The sequence below is a fragment of the Ctenocephalides felis genome, unplaced genomic scaffold (genome assembly GCF_003426905.1).
Source record: "Ctenocephalides felis isolate EL2017-DRISC unplaced genomic scaffold, ASM342690v1 CF-g0.4_SCAFFOLD_01886, whole genome shotgun sequence".
Lineage (NCBI taxonomy): Eukaryota > Metazoa > Arthropoda > Insecta > Siphonaptera > Pulicidae > Ctenocephalides > Ctenocephalides felis.
Window position 1 is genome coordinate 41,767,802 of NW_020538040.1, and position 21,599 is coordinate 41,789,400.

Consider the following 21,599-nt stretch of genomic DNA (forward strand, 5'->3'; position numbering starts at 1 on the left):
AAAAATGACACGAATTTTTACTTTTTAATTATTGTCGCTTAGTTATACCAAAATTTTTTTTTCAATTTTCAAATTTTTCCCATACTATTTCCATACGAAGTTTGATTGAATTGCGCACTATCTAAAAGTTAATATAAGAGCTAAAACTTTCAGAGAATTGTTTTTTATCAATTTGGAACCAAAAAATACGACAAAAACTTTCTAATGTTCGTTACCAAATAATTAATTGAAAATTAACGATTTAAAATTCCACAATTATTACTTTTCGTTAATACACATATGATTCTTTTTTATGACTAAAAAATTGTTTAATCTTAATTAAGTTTAGATTTTTTTTTAATGAGCCAAAGACGATTAAGCCAAAGCTTTCGCTGGAGCGTTTATCGGCACTCGGCCGGTACCATCGCAGACGTGTTTACTGCGGAGAAGAATTTTCTCCAACTCGTTATCCGCTCAATAAGTGTTATTATATTTTAACAGAATGTAATCAACTTCGAGTCGCTTCTTCCTCAAATGTCGTTAAAGAACCGATTGCAATTTCTGAAGTGCACTGTGCATTGAATTTACTATTTCCTTATTCCATTAGAAAATATGTGGACGATATAAAAAGTTGCAATAAATCGCGATTGAATTAGAATTATTTAGAAATATCACTGTTGTAGTTTGAAATCAATAATTACTTAATTAAGCTCATCAGGTTAGAGCAGCGGTTTCCAACGTCTTTCGCACTTAACACCCTCCCCATTCTACTAAAAATGTGATACGTCTTATTTTTTTCAATTTTTCTCTTAATTTTTTCAATCATCAAAGGAGCGAATACCATCCAAACACTTTAATAAAAGACCTGCTAAAACAAGTACCTATGAGAAGATTAAAAAGAAAATGGCCGCAAGATTTAATAAATTAACAATCAATATATTTATGTAAGGAAATTCCCTACTGGGGGAATTTCTAAAAGCCCTGTACCCATCAGTAAATAACCTCATTGAACCCAAGGTTCAGATTGGTTGTAAAAAAAAAAATTAATTTCAAATCATAAATACTGAAGTGATATTATCAGAGTATACGTTAATATGCAATATTATGTAGAAATATGCATAAAATATAATATTTTTGTTCGTTTATTTTCAAAAATTGTGTTTTGAAATGGCTGTTACTACCCTCTGAGGGGGCACGACTCACAGTTTGGAAGCCACGGGGTGATGAAATACCTATAAAACATGCATATATGATGCAATTAGAAGAAAGTAGCAAAATATTGAACAGAATGCTAATTAGTAAAATCGTTATTTATTATATTACAGTTAATCCTAGAAGCTTTAATATTGACCATCCCAAATCACATTGCATGGACACGTGCATACGATTTGCATTTGAGTCACAACTACCGAAGATAAATTTACAAGTTTTTAGCAATAATAGCAAAAAACTTAATTGTTTGTTTCAATAATATAAATATATGAAAATAGAAAATAATTGCAGAAAATAAAATTTAACTCTTTTTTGTTCCATAGTTGCATGAAACAAAAGATGGGTTAAGCGCTAAGAAAATTCTATGCTTTTGTAGTATTAGTAATTATACTATTTAACTTTATGGTTGATTAAATTTCATTCGACTTTAAACAAAAAATTTTACCTAAAAGTGTATTGTTGATAGTTGTATAAAAATAAAAAAAATTAAACAATCTTTCCTAATATTTGCCTTAAAATCCAATATTTGTGTAAAAAACATATATACTATAATCTAAGTATTACTGAGACTTTAGCAGACTAGTTGGAGAAATATAAAAAACGATAAACATTTGAAATTATTTATTTTGTTTTATAGAAATGCGCAATAATTTAAACATTTTTACAAAAAATACTAATAAAAATGTGAAAACTTTTTAAATAATATACATATCGTACTAGAAAGGAACACTATTATAAATTAAAAATTAAGTCAATTAAGAGTGAACACAAAACTTAAAAATAAAAATAAAATTTGTAATAAGTTAATGATGGTAAATTGAAAAGTTGTAAATTTTAATAATATGACTACAAAATTCTATAAAAAAAATAATTTTGATTAGTTTAGTCCATTGTATATTGACAAAACAATGATTATTTTTATGTATTTGTATTATTTCTGGTACGGCATGTATATTATTTTAAAAAAATCATTTTTTTAGTATTTTTTGTACAAATGGCTCATAAACATTGTCGAAATGTACGGGATAAATAAGTTCATTTTTATATATATTATATTATAATAGTCTTTTATTTTTGACAATTTATCTGCAAAAACGTCACAAATATGTGTGTGTGCGTGCGCGTGTGCATGTGCAACTTATATACAATATAAATAAAATTTAATTTAAATTCCACTTTTATCAATATTATGTTTGTATAAAATTATTTTAATTACATGTTATATAAATAAACAAATATTTTCCCACTCAAAGTATTAAATCAATGTTGTATAAATAATTATTTTATCAATACTTATTTGAACTTCCGTTGTTTTTATGATATTCCGGAATTTTAAAACAACATACGCCGGTACTGTAATAATTATATTAATTATATAAACAAAACAATCGAATACATGAGTCAAATACCTTATTGAATGCAGAGCAGCATTTCATAAAATGCGAATAGTTTGGAGTTGTGGTGTTTGCTAGGTACGTCTAATTTTTGTTTGTTTTTGTAAATTGAGTCATTATTAAAAAATAAATTATTATTCCTATAATGCTCTTGCGGCGAAGACTGTACTGAACGCCTTTGATTCTCACTCTCGAGTTGTTTTTTTTTCATACTTTTTGATTTGAATACATATTATTTTATTAAATTCAATTTCACTCAAAATTGAGCCAGAATCCATACATTCCAAACAAGGAACAAGCGGGAATACCTTCAAATACACCTGCATTGTTATGGGTTCAGTGTAATTGCCAATTTATATTCAAGTGTTGTAGATACTTCATAAAATCATCATTAGTAAGGCCGTATCCAAGCTACTTGTGCAAAATCTTGTGCAAATGTCAAAACAATTGCTCCACCCTTGAAGATGATGCCATTGTTTGTTGAACTCAATTTATGGGCAACCAAAATAAATTTGCATAACACTTATTGAATGTTCTTAGCAGTGCTTAGATTTAATTGGAAAATGTAGAGTAATATTGGAATCGAAGTTTTCGTAATGTTTTACCCCAATTAATGATAAATTTCCTTCATAAGATTTTATTCATATAATAATTTTATTATTTGCTACGATAAGGCCAATAACAAATTTTTGTTTAAAGCACTCGATCAATTCCTATGACTTATGTAAGAAATTATGTTAGCATGCATGTTTTTATGGATTTATGTTTGAATCAATTTTGGATTCTACTTTTTATCACTCTGTCATGGTATAATGGTTAAGAACGTGGACTAGCACGGTTCGATTCTAACCTCGGCCAGCTCGATATCAAGTAGTATGATATCAAATTACCAATCGAGTTAATCTCTAATATGAACTCAACTGAAAATAGCCTTTCGTGGGCATTGCTGCAACACATATATCGCCAACAAAAAAAGTGGTTGATCGATGGGTTTCTCTATGTAATATGCAATTCTTCTGATTGTTGTTACAAAACCATTTTTTGTCATGCCTCGAAGAACTTTTAGTCACAATATAAAAAGGCAATTGGTTTTCGAAAAAACTGGTATGGAATTACAGAATCAAACTGCATAAAAATAGTTGTTTGATGGCCAAAAATAAATTTGACACATAGATTTCAATTACAAGATTTCAATTTATTTTTCAGTTATTTCGAATATTATTCTAATAAATTTACGTTGGAATAAAAGTTAATAAGTGGAAAAAATATTTTTTGGCATGTATTTTACTTGTTTTAAAATCGGCAAATGTTTAATAAGCAATTATTCTAAATTTATTTATCGAAAAGAGATCTACTACTTATTAGAAATCTGATTTAATGCATGTTTATTTATGAAGTAGTTTTTACGAAAAAACAAATCTATTTGATAGAAATATTGTAATAATTAAGGACAAATATAAGGTCAAAAAAATATTTAGGAATTAGTGATGACTAAAAATAGATATTTTTCCAGCATAGATTTTTTGTGTATAATATCCAAATATTTCTGAAAAAATATTTGTGGTATAAAAAGCTGAATGTATTATGTTGTTTTTTAAGTCAAAGAAAGATTTAATTATATATACTCAGGTGCATAAACATCACACGTGAAGTGTTAATATGTAAAAAAGTCTAATTGCTTTTACGGTGTAATACTTGTCGTTTTAAATGTGGGGTCAAAAAGTAATTTCTACAAATTCTACTTTTCATCTAGACATAAATTATCTTATTTGTATGGGCAAAATATATTGCTGTACTTCAGTGTCATAATTGATTTGCAAATTTTCAATGAGGCGTTTCTTGAGGTCAAAGATGCGCGACGTTCTGAAAGATTGATTGAAGCTGACAAAGGGCAAACAGATGACAAACAATTACAGATTTTATTTTTATTTTTAATTAATATTGATAAAAGGTTAAATTTAATGAATTCAACAAATCATTGCTGTTTCCACCGTCCGAAATTATTTTCGGAAAATGCCAATATTTCATTGCGTCGTCCAATTATTAGAAAGGGTTGCCAATTGAAGTAGTTGGATTATGTTGTCTGCGAATCTTTTGAAAATTAATTACTCTCAACAATTTCTTGTGAGATCATATATTTCGTAGGGTAAGTTTATAAAATAGTGCAATTTTTTCCATATATTCACATTTAAGAGGTTTCTGAACATTTTTGTACACCTCAAAAAAAATTGATATATGTGTGTGTATGTTTGTGTGGATACAATTTTTTGTCGACGTTTTCAACCAATTTGAATAATTCAGAAAGCAATCGATTTTTATTGATAGGGACATGTGCTGATTAGTTTTTGGGAAAAGTCGGTCTAGCAGTTTTCTAGATACGAAGCCAAAGAGTGCAGAAAATGGAAATTAAGTTTTTAAGAAAACAGGGCATCCGATTTTCTTTCGACATTCTCATCCGACATTCAATTCGTAATGATGAGAAGAAGTGATGAGTTTTTAGAAGTAATGATCTAAAAGTGTAAAAAATAACAGTTTTGAGAGAACAAAGGATCCGATTCGAATGATTCAAAAAACATTGTGCTTATGAAGAACCGATTAATTTTGAGAAAAGCCAAGAAAAAAAGTTATTTCAAAATTTCGCCATTTTTTTTTAATTTGAATATCAAAAATGATTTAGATTTTAATTTTAATTCTAAAATTAAAAAGATAAATCCTTCATTCTAACTCCACTTGATCAAGTTTTATTTATTTACTTTTCATGTAAACATATATGAAAGTTATGGACCAATTTATAAGCTCTTATATTTTGTAAAATAGACTACACCCACAGTTTATGTTAGTTTGTCTTATGAATTTCAATTTCCCATTATCTTATTGGCGAATATAGGAAAATTGGACAAAATGTGAAACTATTTTAAACACAAATAACAAATTTATAAATATGGAACTAGTTGCTTTCCAATATGCAACTTATTAATGATCAAATCACAAAATTAGACACCAGTCCTTATGTCGATTAAGCTAATACTATTTAGAAGATCATGAAAGACATGCAGATGGTGATTTTTTCAAGACTTTTATCATTTTATTAAATAATCATTGTAAAAAGGAAAATTTATGAATATCATATTTGAATAAAGAATAACACAAAGTTTATTTCACGGTCTAAAATTTGAAGCATCAAGAAGAAAAACATATGTATGATGATATGAATTCAATCCAAGATTGAAATGATCTAATGATGAGAGCATGAATTATTTTCCCTATGTATTGCGCAGCTATAATTTCACATTGATTTTCTGTTTACAGTTGTTTTTTAGTTGAATATTGAAGAGCAATAAACCCAGTTTGTGGACAATGATAAATAAAACAATAAAAATATTTAATGGCAATTACAGAAACATACGTTTTATAAATAAACATGAGCAGATAAAATGTTATACAAGCTGATGTGATTTAGAGTATCGGGTTCGTAGGAATCATATTACAAATTAATAACTTTAGCCGATTCACTTATGCACACAGGTCAAATGATTAAAAAAATCCGGTATTATTCGGAGTTGAAACAAATTTAGTAATTGATAATGTAAATAATCTAAATATGGGTCAAATTTTGTCAATAATTCTTAATTTGCTGACGGTCACAGAAGTGTAGAACTACGAAAGCAGAGTATATGAGCTAAATCATTTACTCAAATATTAGGCACCATTTTGTAAGAAAAAATTGTCATTTCACAACATACGTAATAGAGTTTCGGAAAAGAATGAATGACAAATATGTAAAAGTGTTTACGTTGTATTAAAAATTAATAAAGTGATAGTAAATTTTTTCACATGAGAATATTTTGCAAAAAAAATAATAATTTAACGATTACCAAAGACTGCTATTAAAATAATTAAAAAATAGCCAACTGAAGTGTTCGGAATTTCAAGACGTGCCGAAAATTGCGTTTCAAATTTAGTTAAGAATATGGGTAAAAATTGTGTTATGATAGAAAATTATGCAGTGCAAAAATGTTCTAAATATTTGTGTCTATCATTACACCCAAAAAAAATATGATTCAATGATAGGTTCATAGTCATCGGAATAAAAATCATAAAATGTTTGTTATACATCACATAATTAATTAGTATTATTACTTTTATTAATTAATAATGGAAAAATATAAAATAATTATTTTTTCAAATTATGTGAGGAAAGAACATAAAAAGCTATCACACTTTGCCATATTAATTTAGAATTAATTTACATCAACGTAATATTTTATATTTACATTTTCTAGTTTATATATTTTGGTTAAAAAGATAAAATACGATATTTGAATTTTCATATATAGCATTATATTTCAAAATTTCAATATACTGCAATTAATTTGGTACTATTTTAATCCTACTAATTATGGGTAAATCGTTTTGTATACATTGACGCACATATTATTTAAAGCTCAAATTTAAGCTCTATGTAATAGAAAAGTTTGTATCTTTTGTTAATGCTCTAAAATTGCATTAGTCAAATTTATATATATATATATATATATATATATATATGCATTTCAATGTTGGATTGAAATGTTAAATAAAATTTAAAATGTTATAAATTTGAAATGTTTTCGAAATAAAAATTGAATTTTTAATAGATTAAAAAATATAGTCATCATATAAATGTTTATTTACAGGACTCATCATAGGTAATACTGCATTACCCAAAATTTTTACCTTGCTTTATATAAAAATATAATTATATAAATTGATGTTCATCATTAAACTTTAATTCATTCATTCTTGCATATATATATATATATATATATATATATATATATATATATATATAGGGTGGTTCTTAATATGGACATTTTAGAATTTTCTTGCTCCCAATGGCTCAAATGGTTCCAAATTAATAAAAAAACAATTCTCTGAAAGTTTTAGCTCTTAATATTGTCTTTTAGATAGAGCGCAATTCAATCAAAGTTTTGTATGAAAATAGCACGAAAAAATTAAAAAAAAATTGTAGAGCGTCGAATTTTCAATAAATATGACACAAATTTTCACTTTTAATTCATTTGTCGCTAAAATAAATAACCTAAAATTTTTTTTTTAATTTTCAAAATTTTTTTGATGCTATTTCCATACGAAGTTTGGATATATAATAATAATAATAATAAATGGTAGTCTATCCAAAGGCAGGTCTATGGCCTGAGAGCACCACAAATCAATGATTCCCTTTCCCTTTTTTACATACACTTTTTTATATGTATAAGTTTATTATATAGATATTATTATTATTAATATTAAACAACTTATTTAAAATATTTTTATAGCATTTGTGTCAATAAACACTACTTACTCTACTTCAATTTTTTAATTTAAACTTAAAAATTTTATTAGAAAAATCATCTATGCATGATATTAATTTTGGTTCAGATATGTTTTGTATAGAATATCTCATGAAACGACTAAAACAAATTATTAATAAATACATTGATGTCTATAATAAAACAATTCCAAAACTTAAAGCAATATTTTCATTTGTTTATCATTTCAAGAATTCTAATATTTATTTTACCTTGCATTGTCGAAGCACAGCACAGCCAGAATAGTGCCCATTTGGCAGTGGTAAACCTCTGGAGGGCCGCAGGTCTAAAATAGCCCCAGCCGCACCGCAATTTGTTGTCATTTTTTGTAAGGTCTCTGGAGTCATTAGCCTCGACGGCTACGGGTCCTTCTCCAGGACTACGCAAAGGTGCAAAACTATCCGTAGACATTTTTAATGGAACTAGTTTTTAGGTATTAAATTTACAAACACTGATATTTCATCTGAGAACTGACAGTCTTGATGTTTGTTTTTATCATTGTTTGTTCAGGATCCGAGTTATCAGATTAAAATCGTAGAATTGACTTCGTACATTACTCGGTTCCGGTATATCATCCAATATTTGCAGATCAAACGCAGTCTCTCTATGTGACTTGTTTACGAGTTTTTGTGGAAGTTAAAACACGATTTAGTGTGTCTTGTTGGAGCACTATCATAATATTTGATATTATTTCACGATGGATGTCACGATTTCCAAATGTTCCGGTAATGATATAAATTGAAGATCAATTAATTTATAAAATCAGTCTTGCGTTTGGAATCAATTAATCAAGTCACAGAATTTTAAATGCAACTTATTCTTATATCACTCTTCATGCGCACTGTTTAAAAACTAGTTTCGAAGTCTGCTTTCTTTTTGTTCAGGACACAATTAAAACACTAAAATCACAAATATTATTATTTATCAATATGTCTAAAATGATGTAAGCATGTATAAATAAATTAAAATAGTATGTTTTGTTTGATCGTGTGCACGTTTCCTGAAGGGATTCGATTTTGTATGTCTTCGACCGTTCGCTACAACGGTCGGTTTATGAATGAGCATCCCGCGTGGAATATCTTTCGATATATACGACATCTATACATGACGCCGGTAGGTTTTAAGCTCGTTGCATTTTCTCGCAGATGGAAAATTCAATTTAATTGATAAAACCTGAATATTTAATTAGAACAGTAGCTACTACCGATTTTAATTTCTCTCAATTAAAGTTCAATTTTGCCTTAATCAATTTAAATTTTTAATCACTAACATAGATCGTAATCGACTTTGATATACACCTAATCTCCATTTTACACAATATTTGTTTTACTCGTTTTCGATCTTACACGGTTTTTGAAAATATTTTTTCCAACAAAATTTATTAAGCATTTACGAATTTATTAACTTCCCGTAAAAAAAAGAAAATTTTTCCACTTCAAGTTTTGGACGTTTTTAAACATTTCGGCATACTCGGAAAAATTTATGTGTGTGTATGTTTTGTGTGTCCGCATTTTTTCGTCCACGTTTTCGGATCAACCGATTTGAATGGTTCAAAAAACATTCGATTGTTATTGATAGGGAGATGTGCTGATTAGTTTTTGGCAAAGGCAGGCCCAGTTGTTTCGAAAATACGGAGCAAAGAGTGCAGAAAAAATAATATAAAATATAAATGTTAAAGAGTTTTTGAGAGAACGAAGTATCCGATTTGAATGATCCAAAAACATTCTATTTGTAATGATTAGGAGAAGTGGTGATTAGTTTTTGGTAAAGGCAAATTTGAAGACACAGAACTCAATATACAAAAAATTGCAGTTTCTGAAAGAACTAAGCATCCGATTTGAATGATTCAGAAAAATTTCTGCTTATGTTGACAATTGCTTTTGGAAAAAAATTATTTTGATTTTTTTTTCAAAAATTTTTTTTGTATACCAAAAATAATTCAGATTTTCTGGCTAAAGTTCTGAAGCTCACTGATATACTTTAAATAAATAACTTTGTAATTCAGTTTATATAATTCCTATAAATATTATATTTCATTACGGTACGGAAAGTTCCAGCAACTTGCCTTAAGGCACGATACAGCACTAATTATTGTTTTATTGGCAAAATGCAACACTACAAAATGTGTTACAGTTACGAATTCTCAGTAGTTTATGTCTCCTCCCCGTTTTATAATCAAAACTAATTTTTTTGTGTGTATAAGCTAGTTTGAAATACCAAAACAAAGTGTTAATAATTGTTTTTAAACTTTTTTTAAATTAGTGTTTATATATAATTGATAGCGTAAATTTATTCAAGGTGAGCAAATAACAGAATTATTTTATACAAAATCAATAATTTATGAAAAATTGCATAGGAAAAGATAATGGTTAATGGATAATGGATAATCAATGATACATAACTAGTAGGGAGTAATTATAAAAAAATATAGTCTATCTGATATCGATGAAAACGAACCTTGCAGCAAAGATCGTACGTGAGAGGGTTTATTTAATTTAATTTATTATATGTGTTTACTATTATAAATATTAAAAATTATTTTTTTATCAAATTTATTTTTTAGTCAGTGTGTTTGATATCAATCTGACGAAACGGGGCTACATAAAAAATACATAAAAACATATTTATGCATTTATTTTTCTTATATTATTTCAGCATGTTTGGTTTATTTTCAAAAATATTTGTTCCACGGGTTGGAAACCACGACTTTCAAGACATCATGCAGTGTCTCTTCAAAATCATAAAAAAACAACAATCAATTACGAAGAAATGGTCCGGTCAGTTTTCACCAAAAACTCATCAGCACAATCTCTAACTGATGTCTCTTTAAATTTTCAAAATCGGTAAGGTGATTTGCAAAAACGTGAAATTCTTTGGAACTTTTCATTTTTAGTTAATTTTTGCAAAAAATGTGACCAACGCGAATCCTCATCGAATGGCTTTAAAATGTTTGAAATCGGTGCTGCCGTTTAGTTTACGAAAGTTCGAATTTAGGCTCGCGTATGCAAATGTATTCTCTCAAAGTAATTAATTACATCGATGTTCACATTTCGATATGTATTTCACTGATTGGTATTATAATATTCGTTGACGTTTTGGAAAAATGAGTTTTAGCTAATAAAAAGAAATGCACGTTTTTGTCAAAAACTATTTTTCTATCATGCATACGGCATTATCATAATATTTCAGATTTTCTGTATATGTAAGTTTTGGTCTACTATCTCCAATGTCTATACTTTATAAAAAAATATACGTCCAAAAATCCAGAAAAATAATAAAAACCTAATATAATAGCATCTTACCTTGCCTCTATAGTTCTATTTCTGTATTATAAATACGATTAGCTTTACATGAGTCTAAATTTTAATATATTTATTACACAGCACTTTATAAATAAAAATTTTGAAATAAAAAATTTGGTTACTATGTCACCCAAAATTTGATTGGAGTTAAAATTTGTTTTCATGGAAACTATGATTTGAACAAATTGTGCGAAATACGTTTTTCTGTAAGTTATATAGAATTATATGAATGTATATTATATTATATGAATATATTTTATTCTAATATTGTAATACCCTAGGTATTGTATAGATTCGATTAAAAATATGTAACTTAAACATATATTTATTTTTTGTGACCATTTAGATATTTTATTCATATTTTTATTAAATTTAATGATTTAATAAGCACGGCCGCCAGCAAGATGAAATAATAACTAGTGATGCATAGCATCGTGCAAAAGTGAATTGCTGGAACTTCCCGTAACGATTAAACATAATAGTTATAAATCTTGGTACAAATCCCATATAAATTTAAACACAATTTGTACTTATTATTGTAATCTCTATAAAATATCTGATAGTTTCATGTCCATATGTCTAATGATCTTTTTTTGTTGAATTTTTTAAACTATCCATGCTCTCGAAAGCGTCGACTAAAAATTGCATCCCCAAATGCACATGCACACACACGCACACATACAAAATCACATTATTTTTTTCTAAGTGATTTTATATTGTTCAGGAGGTTTTGAAACATAAAGATATAAAAAAAATTTCATTTTCATTTTTTTTGCAATTACTATAACTTACCCTACGGAAAGTTAATAAGAAATTCAAAATTATTAACAAACTCGCTCAGATATCACACATTAGCCATAAAATAATTGCTTTAAATTATATTGATCTTAAATTATTTACTATAGAAAAATATCCAGATGCACTGAAACTTAGTGATAGAAATGCAATTATTAAATACTTATAAAATTAATAATTTATTTATTTTATATCTTAGTAAATAACAATTTATATAATCTTTCTTAATACAATTTACTGCCGCTATTCTACCGATTGTTTATTATGTTATTTTATCAATAGCTAATATACATTGGCTGTTTCTTGAATTAACATACGTGGCACGTCAACAAATCCTGTAAAATAAATAAAAATGTTATCTTGGCAATTGAGAAAGTTGACTTATAATTAGATTTGAAATTACATACAATTAGCAATAGAGCACTGGCTAAAATGGCTTTTGACCTGACATCTAATCCAGAGTGAAAGGAAGCCCCGTAACGTCGTTTTTTGTCATCACATCTGTAAAACTGCGCAACTTCTAATTTGTCGTATTTAGAGGAAACCTAATGGGGAAATTAGTTATAAATTAATAATGATCAAATACCTAACTCTACAGAATACATATTTTAGTGGGCAAAATGATTAAAAACACATCTGAACTAAGCGTAAGTGGTATTTTGGCTGGAGGCAACTTGCAAAAATTTCCCGAAATCGGCTTAACCGAAGTCCCATAATCGACTTAACCAACAAAAATTGAGATTTATCGTCTTTTTTTAATACTGTCCATTATTCCAAACATGACTGAATTTTTATAATTAAACCACTTTCCGCATAATATTTTAGGAAAAATTTTGTGTCGCAAAACTAATCAACGTGAGTCCTTATCGAACTTTATCGATAAGGACTCTTATCAAATGGCTTTTAAATTTTTAAAGATGTTTGTTAAGACTATTGACTTTGTCATCCAACAAAGTTTCATCAAAATCGTCAGAAAAATAAATTTCAACATTTAATTACGAAAAAACGTAACACGGGTCTGACTGATTACAAAAAACTAATCAGTACGATTTGAAAAACTTTTATATTTTTATAATCGGTTCAAGTTTTTTTGTCAAAATTTTTACAGTTTTCTGTTATTTTTAAAAAATGATTCGGTATATTGTCTCACAAAACTAATAATTGCGAGTTTTTATTGACTTTCATCAAATGGCTTTAAAATTTTTGAAATCAGCGCATTCATTTTTGAGACAACGTCGACGAAAAGTCAAAAATCGGCTCACATAATACACTCATAATTTTTCCATATTTTTTTGTGTAAACAATTCAGAAAGACTTGAAACGCCCAGAAAACATAAAATTAGCGATTCGAATTTTCTGACGAAATCTTAAAATTCTTCGGGAATATAAAAATTAAGCTTTTAAGCTATTGCAGCATTTTTTTTTTAAAAAAACTTTGTTTAAACTATAAATCGCAATCACATAGCACAAATAAAATTCCTTAAAGATTAAATTAATTTATTTTAATTTACTGAATTGTTTAAAACGATTAATTCGTTGCTCATAAATATTCTCATTTATGATGTTATCGTTTTTGGCAGCCTAATCACTAATGACCAATTTATTATGCTTATCCAGTAATAAATAACTATCGATAAGAGCAATAGTTTTGTCGTTGCATTCAAGATACATGTGCAATGGATTATTTTGAACAACTTCAGCAATAAAATATTTTAATTTTGATTAATTAATTTTGATTAACCGTAAAATCATGCTCGCGACAACATCCTCCACAGGCTGGTCCGTCAACTCGGTAAAAAATGTCTTCGCATTCTCCGCGAACTCTTGCTTCAAAAGACGATTTTGAGCAGCAAGTGCACAGTCTTCTAACTATGCCTATCAAATTCCTCCTGGGACTGTATACATATATGATCTAGGAAGTACATAAGATATTCATTTAATAAACGATAATAATAGTTGGCTTCTATAAATAGCATTATCTTTGTCCATTTATTGTTTTTGTTCCGTAAATTTATGTACCAACAAAATTGATCATTTTGTATGCACACTAATATATAATATCTAATTTATGATGTGCTCCCAAACAAAATTAACAAAAATATTTTTGAACTAAAAAACTCAAGAATTATATAAATATAAAATGTAAAACCTTAAATCAAAATAAATTACAAAGATCATTGAAATTGTATAAACGAATAAAAAAAATGTATTTTAAAGGATCTATATATGACCCTAGATTATTTTGGCACTGACAGTGCAAACGGATATTTTCAGAGCAACTACCAATTCAAAAGTAAAATTACTCTTATCCCATTCTGTAAATTCGCAAAAAATTTATAAATGTCAAAACAGTTTCAAACAATTTGTTCGAAAAAGTGGACAGACGCGTAAGATGCATATATATTTATGCATACATAAATATTAACCCGCTACGAGTGTCACCTATAAACGACGTCCGCATGATGACCTGTGTGCACGCGTCGCTTATAGACGACATCTAGTGTGTTGACCCTCTGAGTTAAATCATGAAGAATTCAAGATAAAGATAGGTTTTGTAATTTTTAGTTATTTAGAAGTTTAATTTTTGAATACATTTTTATTGATAATAATCTGTTCAATAAAGCCTCTCCTAGGAAAAATTCTTCCGTAGAAAAAGGTTCAAGCACAGAATATACTTAAATGCTAGAAAAATTTATGTTGAAACATAATATATTAATTAACCTGTAAACACAAGCATAAAGGTCTTTTGATATGCATGACTTCTTCTCGATCCATATTGAAAATCAATAGTTGAGCTGGAAAATGAATGCAGCAGCATTTACTGCAAGAAGATCTATTTTCTATGACGGACAAAATTGCTGTGTTGCTGTCGTCTTTGATTACGTACTCATTTATATCAGCATACTCTAGATAAAAAATATTGAATTTATATTTTGAACTTGATGGCATTTTTGAGCTGACACTATTGTTTCTTAATTTGTACAATATAATAATAATATTTTACTAAGGGTAACATTTTAGTTATAATTTGTTTTTCCATGTAGCCAAATGTTCAAATTATAATTTAATTTGTTTTTCTCCCAGATAACTGGTAAATTATCAAAATTATGTCTGATAAAAAAGTGGCACAACAGTACTCAGTTTTCCCTATAAATTAAGAATTATTAATAAATTAATTGCACTTAAGTTATTCGATTTTGTATTATGTAGTATAATGTAACTGGGTTTGTTTAGAACTAATGTATTTGAATATATTAACTATTAAGTATCAGAATATATTTGAATATATCTTTACGTTTCAGAGGTTTCTGAATATTTTGGCATACCTTAGAAAAAATAGATGTATATGTGTGTATGTATGTGTGTTCGGATACAAATTTTCGTCGACGATTTCGGGAACACGGATGAAGCGATTTGAATAATTCAAAAAACATTCGATTCATATTGACAAGGAGACGTGCTGATTAGTTTTTGGCTAAGACAGGTTTAGTCGTTCCGAAGATATGGGGCAAAAAGTGCCAAAAACAGCAATTCAGTTTTTAAGAGAACGGAGCGTCCGATTTAAATAATTCAAAAAACATTTTACTTGTATTAACAAGATAAAGAAGTGATCAAATTTTCATGAAGGCAGGTTTAGCGGTTTTGGAGATCTAGTAAAAAAAGTAAAAAAAAATGCCATTTGGCGGTCAAAAATGATCATTAGACATATGCACATCAAATTATCAGATATTTTATAGGGATTTTAACAATAAGTATAAATTGTGTTTACATTCCTATGGGCTCCGTACCAATGCTTATCCGTTAGACGGCGGCGCGGCGCTTGCGCGCTTCGATATTTTGTCTCTATGCAGTTAAAGCAGTACGATTGCTTTGAAAAAAAGTTCAAAATTTCCAAAATATTTCAAAATACAATTTTCTTCAAAAAGTCTTATTTTTCAAAAAAAAGTAAATTTTTGTCAAAAATTTATAGTTTCTCAAAAATCAAATTTTTCAGAGTAAACTTTTTTCAAAAATGTTAATCTTTAAAAAAAAAATAATTCCAGCAATTTGCCTTAAGGCACGATGCCATGCACCCCACTAGTTTCACTAACAATAAGTAAGCACTAAACATAGAATTATTTGATTTCAACTTACTTCTTTTCTTGATTTTTTCTATCTGTATACTATTAGTTTGCAGGAGGATGTCTAAGCCAGGTGAAATTGGGCACAAATTAGTAAACTTTCTGTTAGGCCTTCTGATCGGCGGGCATGTGTCTTTGCTTGCTAACTTATCGCATTTATTCTTGCATGGAGGTGCGGCAATTTCGCGAGTATTTTCGCATTTGTTTTTTCTTGTCTGACTTCTCGAGAAAGAATTCTGAGAACATGTTTTAGTAGATCCAGTTGTTTTGCACGGATTTACATTTACCGATGAGCCTATAAAATAAATTAAAAAATCATTATTAACACCCCGAATGAGAAGCTTGTATTCTCTAGTTTACAAAAATTGTAAATGGTAGGTGAACCAGAATCTGACCGTCTATCGAGGTTTTCTCAAAAACGGCAACACCCGTATCTAAATTTAAAATGAAAAAATTGATTTTACTCGCGTTAATTAGCTTTGTACAACAATCGGCCATGCCATTTTTTTATGATTAGTAGATAAGTGCAAAAATTTTCGTCAACATTTTCGCCAAAATGCCTGATCCAATTTTGTAAAATTCAAGACTTTTCGAGAGATATCTATTGGGAATCGCGCTGATGGTAGAGATCGACCGGGCCATTTCGTCGTAATTAATCGTTAATTATTTTTGGTAACGATCGACAGGGTTATTTCTTTGTAACTAATGTTTTTTGACAATATTGATGAAACTTCAAATTGCGGTAGATGTTATGATTTTAACAAACATACTACAATCTTATGGTCCTATGTTGTTTAATAATAAAAATGTATTAAAGTTTGGGATAATGGAATACTCTCACAGAAGACATAAACCGTTTATGTTAAGTACATCTTTGTACAATTGAATTGCCGAGTACTTAGGAAGGCACATTTTTATAAAATATTATTTTCACATATTGCAAAGTTTATACACCTCTGGGCAAAAAACCACTTACACCTATTTTCTATTCAAACTCTATCTTCTATTAGACCTTCTGCACTTGAAGTTCCGACAAACATTCACTAGTATTTTCTAAAATACTAGCTTTTTTTTAAGTCAAATAATGATACTTGCTTTTACGGAAATCAATATATTGCTATGACGAAATCCATGTTTCAAAAATTATTATATATTTCTTATACTAATCTTACGTACAAATGTAACTTTTTACGAAAAAATTACGAAAATATTACGGATGTTGGTTTAGTAAATACTTTCGGCTAAAAATGAAAAGTAAATTTTATATAATGACCTAATATTTTATTAAATATAATTAATCTTTTACCATATTTCAAATATAACAAGATAATTCATAAAACTTTGATCTGTGTTGGAAAAAACAAGAGAATTTTAGCCCCGTTTGTTCGAAATAGTGGTCGTTATAACATTAGGTTGTCAAATATCTCCCTTCCGCTTTTTTGCTCGGTTTATAATACAAAAAGGCGGAAGGGAGATATTTGACAACCTAATATTATAAAAAATATGAGATATGTGTACAAGCATTTAGTGAGGTACAAAATTGGGAAAATTATTTCAATAATTTGGGTTCCCAATTCAATCAATTTTGCGATCAAAACAATTAGTACCAGTACGCAGTAAAAAAATCGACTGCCGATTTTTGACTTCTAATAATAGTGTTCCAAAAAAATAATCACATGAATTGGTGTTGGAACCCACAGAGCACTTCGACAAAGTCTGCTTCGGAGAAGTAGTTCTCGTATGTGAGTGCGTTCTGCACATACGTTTTGGTGACGCTGACTGGCATTGAGGAAACACTGTGCAGGCTTCCTTTGGTTGACACGGAGGCGATGGGCTTTTGGGCAGCGTGCATGTTGGCTGCGATACCTCTATGCAACAGTAACTCTCACTAAAATACGTTACACATTAATACTAATTAATAGTCAAACTGAAAAATAATTTTAATAACACAAAGCAAAATTATTAAAGTAAAACTTCTTTAGGCGCGACTATGGTGTAAATCCGTACAAATGCAATGGAAGTGCGTTACGCCTGAACTGTTCGTCACTCGCTCTCGATTAGATCATTTCTATACGGGTCGATTGTGATTAGTCGTCGTGTATGTGAATAGCGATCTGTCGTTGTATGCGTACCAGCGTACTCTTATCAACAAGGAAATCGGCATAGATAAATAAACATTTTAAAGTTACATCGTAGTACAAATCTTGTTGATTTAATGAAAAATGCCTAAAATTATTTCTAAAATGGAAAATATTTTTTAGGCAAGACAGATTTTACAGCTGTTCAAAGAATAAGATTATACCGCCAGCGAAAAAGTAAAAAAAATGCAAGCAGTCAATGAATGTATGATAATTTTAATTACATGAAGTTTTTCAAACACAATTCCATGATGAGTGAAGTTGCGAAAACAATATTTGTTTAGGCGTTGTTTAACATAATCCACTGTGTGAGCAATAATATAAAATTTATTAATCAGCAATTACTTCATTTCTCTAATGAAGATTCAAGTCGTAAATGCTAATTACAATGACAAACCGATCATGTCATATTTGAAGTATGACTTTAATTACATTATTGTTTTTAAATATTATACATATTTCTAATGATATTATAAATATATAATTAATAATTTATCATAAAAATGTGTATAATGGTTGACAATAATAAATGTGTGCATCACGAGTGTTACCATATTACTAATATTACTTCAAAATTGTTATATGATGTATTTATTTTAATTTAAAACATCAAATATGAAAAACTATTTGGAGTGTTATTAAGTCGCGATAAAAAAGCAGGAAAAGCTTATATATATTGTTCTAAATATCCAAAATGACATTTCTTCTGCCTATGCCAAAAATTCTAGTAATAAATTATAACTTAATTTTAAAATATACCTACCACAAATCGCAATATCCGCCATCTGTACAATGTTCAAACTTTTTACTCATTTCTATAATAATAAATAATTATATAAAACATATATGTGATAACGTCATCTATTATATAAAAACAAAATTTTCAAAATTTATAAACAAAAAATATCTAAATTTTTCATCGTTTTAGTACCCATTTTTATTCGTAAAATATTTTATATTAGTTTGAATAAAATGCAGTCAGCACAAGACGGAATCCCGCATCTTCCCATTTTTTGTTCTAATTGTGTCTTCTCACTTTTTAAATAAAAATTATAATTAAGTATATTTTAATTTAAATATATATAGTGAAGTTTGAAATTGCATATTCTACTTGGACGTTTAGAAATTTAGCTAACATCTAGAATTAATCTTGATAGGTTCCTGAATCTTAATTTTCATAGTTTGCTTAAGCCGGCCCCAGACGTAACTGTATACTTGCGCAACCTGCGACTTGCACATGTATTTTGTAGCGTCTGTGGCGTGTTTTCTGCGCAACTTGACAGACTGGTGCAAGCGAGTTTAATTGCGCAATCATTCAAGTCGGCAAGTTCATTTGTTGGCCGCGTGTGGCAGCACATGTCCCGTTTTTATTTTACTTTGTAGCGAATTCATAATAAAAGTTTATGAAGTTATCGACAATTAAAAATTATTAAATTAGCCCTCTGAACACTTGAAATTTTTTTCTGATGCTGTAAATATATATATTTACATTTTAAATAATATATGTTTTTAGGTTATGTCTTGACGTTTCTTAGTTGACATTTGTGATATGCTTGCGCAAATACTTGAACATAAACTTGAGCCGTCTGTGGGCACCGTGAAAATACACCTGGTTGCGCATTCATTCAGTTGCACATGCATACAGTTCATTATATTTCTACTGTTCTTGTAGTAAGGATGTTCTTTGGTATCGCATTTATATAAAACTGTTTAATCGAAAGTAAAAAAACGTGTCACTTATAGTCTTTTGGCTTTCTACTGAGGGATCAATATCGCGATCGTAAGGTTGCCTTCTAATAGAGTAAATAATAAAAACAATAAGTTTAACTAAAGTGTATTAGTCTACTTTCATGCCCCTCGAAAATTTTTGAAAAAAATATTCACAAACAATTATTAATATTTGAGAAAAAAATAATTTTATGTCTGAACATCAATTTGGTTGTATAACGCCGGCCACAGACGTAACTGTATGCATGTGCAACTGAATGAATGCGCAACCAGGCGTATTTGCACAGTGCCCACAGACGGCTCAAGTTTATGTTCAAGTATTTGCGCAAGCATATCACAAATGTCAACTAAAGCCGGCCACAGACGTAACTTTATGCATGTGCAACTGAATGAATGCGCAACCAGCATAGACCTTATACAATTTCATTGTATAAAGCCGGCCACAGACGTAACTGTATGCATGTGCAACTGAATGAATGCGCAACCAGGCGTATTTGCACAGTGCCCACAGACGGCTCAAGTTTATGTTCAAGTATTTGCGCAAGCATATCACAAATGTCAACTAAAGCCCGCCACAGACGTAACAGTATGCATGTGCAACTGAATGAATGCGCAACCAGGCGTATTTGCACAGTGCCCACAGACGGCTCAAGTTTATGTTCAAGTATTTGCGCAAGCATATCACAAATGTCAACTAAAGCCCGCCACAGACGTAACTGTATGCATGTGCAACTGAATAAATGCGCAACCAGCATAGACCTTATACAATTTCATTGTATAACGCCGGCCACAGACGTAACTGTATGCATGTGCAACTGAATGAATGCGCAACCAGGCGTATTTGCACAGTGCCTACAGACGGCTCAAGTTTATGTTCAAGTATTTGCGCAAGCATATCACAAATGTCAACTAAAGCCGGCCACAGACGTAACCACACACTTGTTTATCTATGGACGTAACTTTATGCATGTGCAACTGAATGAATGCGCAACCAGCATAGACCTTATACAATTTCATTGTATAAGGTCCTCATACAATTGTATTGCATAAGGTCTATGGCAACCAGGCGTATTCTCACAGTGCCCACAGACGGCACAAGTTTATGCTCAAGTATTTGCGCAAGCATATCAAAAATGTCAACTAAGAAATGTCAAGACATAACCTAAAAATATATCTTTTTTTATTAATTTATATATTTACGGCATCAGAAAAGAATTGAAAGTGTTCAGAGGGCCAATTTAATAACTTTGAATTGTCGATAGCTTCATAAACTTGTATTATGAATTTGCTACAAAGTAAAATAAAAACGGGACATGTGCTGCCACACGCGGCCAACGAATGAACTTGCCGACTTAAATGATTCTATACAATCATACAATCATATATCCTATACAATCTTCAATTTTTTTATACACTTCATATAATCCTATTCTTTTTCTATACTTCTTAACTTATTTTCATTCTGCTTTTACTATCTTCTCATTTCATCTTCTAACCACATATTTCTTCTTCTTCAATACTTCTCATTTCTTCTTCTAAATTCTTCTTACTTCAATTCATTTTTAATTCTAATTTTCTA

At 29.0% G+C, this 21,599-nt stretch overlaps 1 protein-coding gene across 1 annotated transcript in view; it reads right to left on the reverse strand.

The window, feature by feature from the left end:
- Positions 1-8,347, reverse strand: part of LOC113374982 (solute carrier organic anion transporter family member 4A1-like) — a 44,823-nt gene extending 36,476 nt beyond the window's left edge. Inside the window, exon 1 of the mRNA XM_026614937.1 lies at positions 8,149-8,347. Within this exon, the coding sequence (XP_026470722.1) occupies positions 8,149-8,347 (199 nt within the window). The remainder of the gene's footprint in view (positions 1-8,148) is intronic.
- Between the last annotated feature and the right edge of the window lie 13,252 nt (positions 8,348-21,599).